The 3,339-nt window shown below is 39.1% G+C and overlaps 1 protein-coding gene across 1 annotated transcript in view; it reads left to right on the top strand.

Annotated features, from left to right (window-relative positions):
• Window positions 1-3,339, top strand: part of Znf709 (zinc finger protein 709) — a 43,357-nt gene that overhangs the window by 4,398 nt on the left and 35,620 nt on the right. Inside the window, exons 2-4 of the mRNA XM_026790039.1 lie at window positions 1,567-1,693; window positions 1,888-1,948; window positions 2,719-3,308. Of these exons, the coding sequence (XP_026645840.1) occupies window positions 1,567-1,693; window positions 1,888-1,948; window positions 2,719-3,308 (778 nt within the window). The remainder of the gene's footprint in view (window positions 1-1,566; window positions 1,694-1,887; window positions 1,949-2,718; window positions 3,309-3,339) is intronic.

The raw sequence follows: 3,339 nt of genomic DNA, 5'->3' as shown, positions 1-3,339 counted from the left end.
GCGGATCTCTGTGAGTTCGAGACCAGCCTGGTCTACAGAGCTAGTTCCAGGACAGGCTCCAAAGTCACAGAGAAACCCTGTCTTGAAAAACCAAAAAAAGAAAAAAAGAAAAGAGGAGGTCTTTCATAGATATCCACTAAATATGGTGTCTTAGTTAGGGATTCTATTGTTGTGATGGACACCACAACCAAAAAACAAGATGGGGAGGAAAGGGCTTTTTAGATTGCACTTTCAGATTGATATTCACTATTAAAGGACACCATAACGAAATTCAAATAGGGCAGAATCCTGAAGATAGGGGGTGGTGCAAATGCCATGGGGGACTGCAGCTTACTGGCTTGCTCCAAATGACTTGCTCAGCTTCCCTTCTTATTGAACCCAGGGCTACCAGCACAGGGATAGCACCTCTCAATGAGTTGGACCATCCTCCATTGATTAATAATTGATAATATGCCTCACTGATGGATCTCATGGACACATTTCATTAGTTGAGGCTCCCTCCTTTCTGATGCCTCTAGCTTGGTGTCAAGTAGACACATAAAACCAGATCATATACATGGTATAACAAAGTATAATAAGACTCAAATCATCATATCAAGGCTGGATAAGGCAGCCCAGTTTAAAGACAAGGGTCCCAAGAGCAAATAAATGAGTCAAAGACGCCTCCCCCTTTACACACTCTCACGTTTAGCAGGCCTACGAAACCACCAAGGTATGTAATCATAACATGTATGCAAAGGAAGTAGCCCAGACTCTTAGAGGATCCATGCTGTGTTCCCCTGGTGTCCTCAGTCCCTCTGGCTGCTGTAGTTCTTCCTCCCCTTATCTGCAGGGGTTCCTGAACTCCTCCTAATGTTTGGCTCTGGGTCTCTCTATCTGTTCCCATCATTTTCTGGATTAAGCTTGTCTCAACAAAATTGGGCTAGGTACCATTCTATGAGTATAGCAGAATTTCACTGCTTTTTTTTTTTTTTTCTAGTCTTGTTTCATTGTATCCTAGATCTCTGGGCTATTGAGTTTCAGGTTTTTGGAGCATCCAAGCAACTGGGTTTGGCATGCGCTGTCGTGCATGGAATGGCCTTAAAGTTAGACCATTCATTGGTTGTCCACTCCCTCAAGTTCTAAGCCATCAATAACCCAGTATCTTTTTTTATTTTTTTATTTTTTTTTGGTTTTTCGAGACAGGGTTTCTCTGTGGTTTTTTTGTTCCTGTCCTGGAACTAGCTCTGTAGACCAGGCTGGTCTCGAACTCACAGAGATCCGCCTGCCTCTGCCTCCCGAGTGCTGGGATTAAAGGCCTGCGCCACCACCGCCCGGCTATCTCTATGTTTTTAATAGGCCTTTCTGTTGCAAGGTGATATCCTATTTACAGGGTACAGAAATGAGAGAGGTTAAGCTCCTGTTCATTTTCCTTCCAGCGTGACTTGGTGATTATATTGTAATGTCTATATAATGAAATAAGTGTAGGGAGTATCAGAATTATATGACTATATTGTCAAAGAAGTATACATTTACAATGTTATCACTATCATGCTTTTGATCATAAAAATGTATGGGTCATTTCAGAATGCAGTGACCTATGATGATGTGCATGTTGACTTCACTTGGGAAGAGTGGACATTGCTGGATCCTTCCCAGAGGAATCTCTACAAAGATGTGATGCTGGACATCTACCACAGCCTCAGTATCATAGGTAAACCTGAATTTCCCATCATGTTTTTAAATAAGGGGACACCTGTTCCTTGGTTTTTGAAGTTCTTCTGTAATTTGATTGAGAAAGAAAAATGAGGTGAATAAATCAGACATGGTTGTAAGGTGTACTTAAGATAGTAATTTAAATTTTGAACACTTTCAGTAATAAACCTTATATTTTCTACTATATTGTAGGATACAGTTGGGAAGACCATAATATTGAAGAACATTTTCAAAATTCTAGAAGACAAGAAAGGTAATTACCATGTGCAAACTGATACAATGTGTCTCTGGAGAAATTGTAATGTGTCCTGGAATTTTTATGCAAAAGCAACAGTGTAAATAAGCCCAGCTTCATGAGCATTGATGATTGTTAAATTCCCATTAAATCATATACCTCAATTTCAAGCAGGTGAATTACATCTGTAAGCCGTTCTTTTAATAAACAAGGAAAGAAGGCCTTAACGATACCAGCATTTGAATCATAGCTAAATGAGAGCTATGCTGTAGAACTGCCAATCTATTTAGTCTTATATCACTTATATTAGAAAATGTATACATGTTGAAGAGGTGATAAGTGCAGCTCTAGAACCTTCTAATAAGCTAACAGACCATAGTAAACTAGTGTTCCTAATTGTCTTGCTGTGACTGTGCTAAGTTTAGTGAGATAGGCATCTAGAGTCAAGGGTCTGGGGGCAGTTGTTATGGAGAAACCTTACTCTATACCACATGTCTATATCTGAAGTTTTCTATTTTTCTGCAAATACGTAAAAAATCTCATACACAAGAAAGATTCTGTAAATGAGAACTCTTTAATAAAGTATCTTAGCATCACAGGTATCTTCAAAGGTGAAAATAACCTGAAATGAAGGGGAACAACGTGAGTGTAAACCCAGTAATAAAAACCTTGAGATCTAATTCCTCTTCATAGTTGGACTAAATAGTAAAATGTATTCATATAGATATTAAGAATCAACTGTGGTTTGAACATGGTAAATCTTTTACATGTGTCAATTATTCTTGCAGGCCTGAACGAAATCACACTGGAGAGAAACCTTCTGTATGTAGTCAGTATGTTAAAGTCTTTGCTTATGACAGACATCTTCAAAGGCATGAAAGCACACATATTGGAGAGAAACTGTATGAAGTTAGTCTATGTGGTGGAGCCTGTGAACGTGAGAGAAATCTTCAAATGAATGAAAGAGCACAGACTGAAGAGAAACCCTATGAATATAATCCATGGGGTGGAGCCTTTACTCCTCACAGTCATCTTCGAAGGCATGAAAGAACACAGACTGAAGAGAAGCCCTATGGATGTGATCAGTGTGGTAAAGCCTTTGCACATCCTAGGAATCTTCAAATACATAAAAAAACACATAGTGGAGAGAAACCCTATAGATGTGATCAGTGTGGTAAAGCCTTTGCACATCCTAGGAATCTTCAAATGCATAAAAAAACACATAGTGGAGAGAAACCCTATAGATGTGATCAGTGTGGTAAAGCCTTTGCGCTTCATACAAAACTTCAGATACATAAAAGAACACATACAGGGGAGAAACCCTATGGATGTGATCAATGTGGTAAAGCCTTTGCATATCATAGTAATCTTCAAGCACATAAAAGAACACATACTGGAGAGAAACCCTA

This window comes from Microtus ochrogaster, chromosome 4 (assembly GCF_000317375.1).
Source record: "Microtus ochrogaster isolate Prairie Vole_2 chromosome 4, MicOch1.0, whole genome shotgun sequence".
NCBI classification, from domain to species: domain Eukaryota; kingdom Metazoa; phylum Chordata; class Mammalia; order Rodentia; family Cricetidae; genus Microtus; species Microtus ochrogaster.
This window is presented reverse-complemented; position numbering and strand designations above follow the sequence as displayed.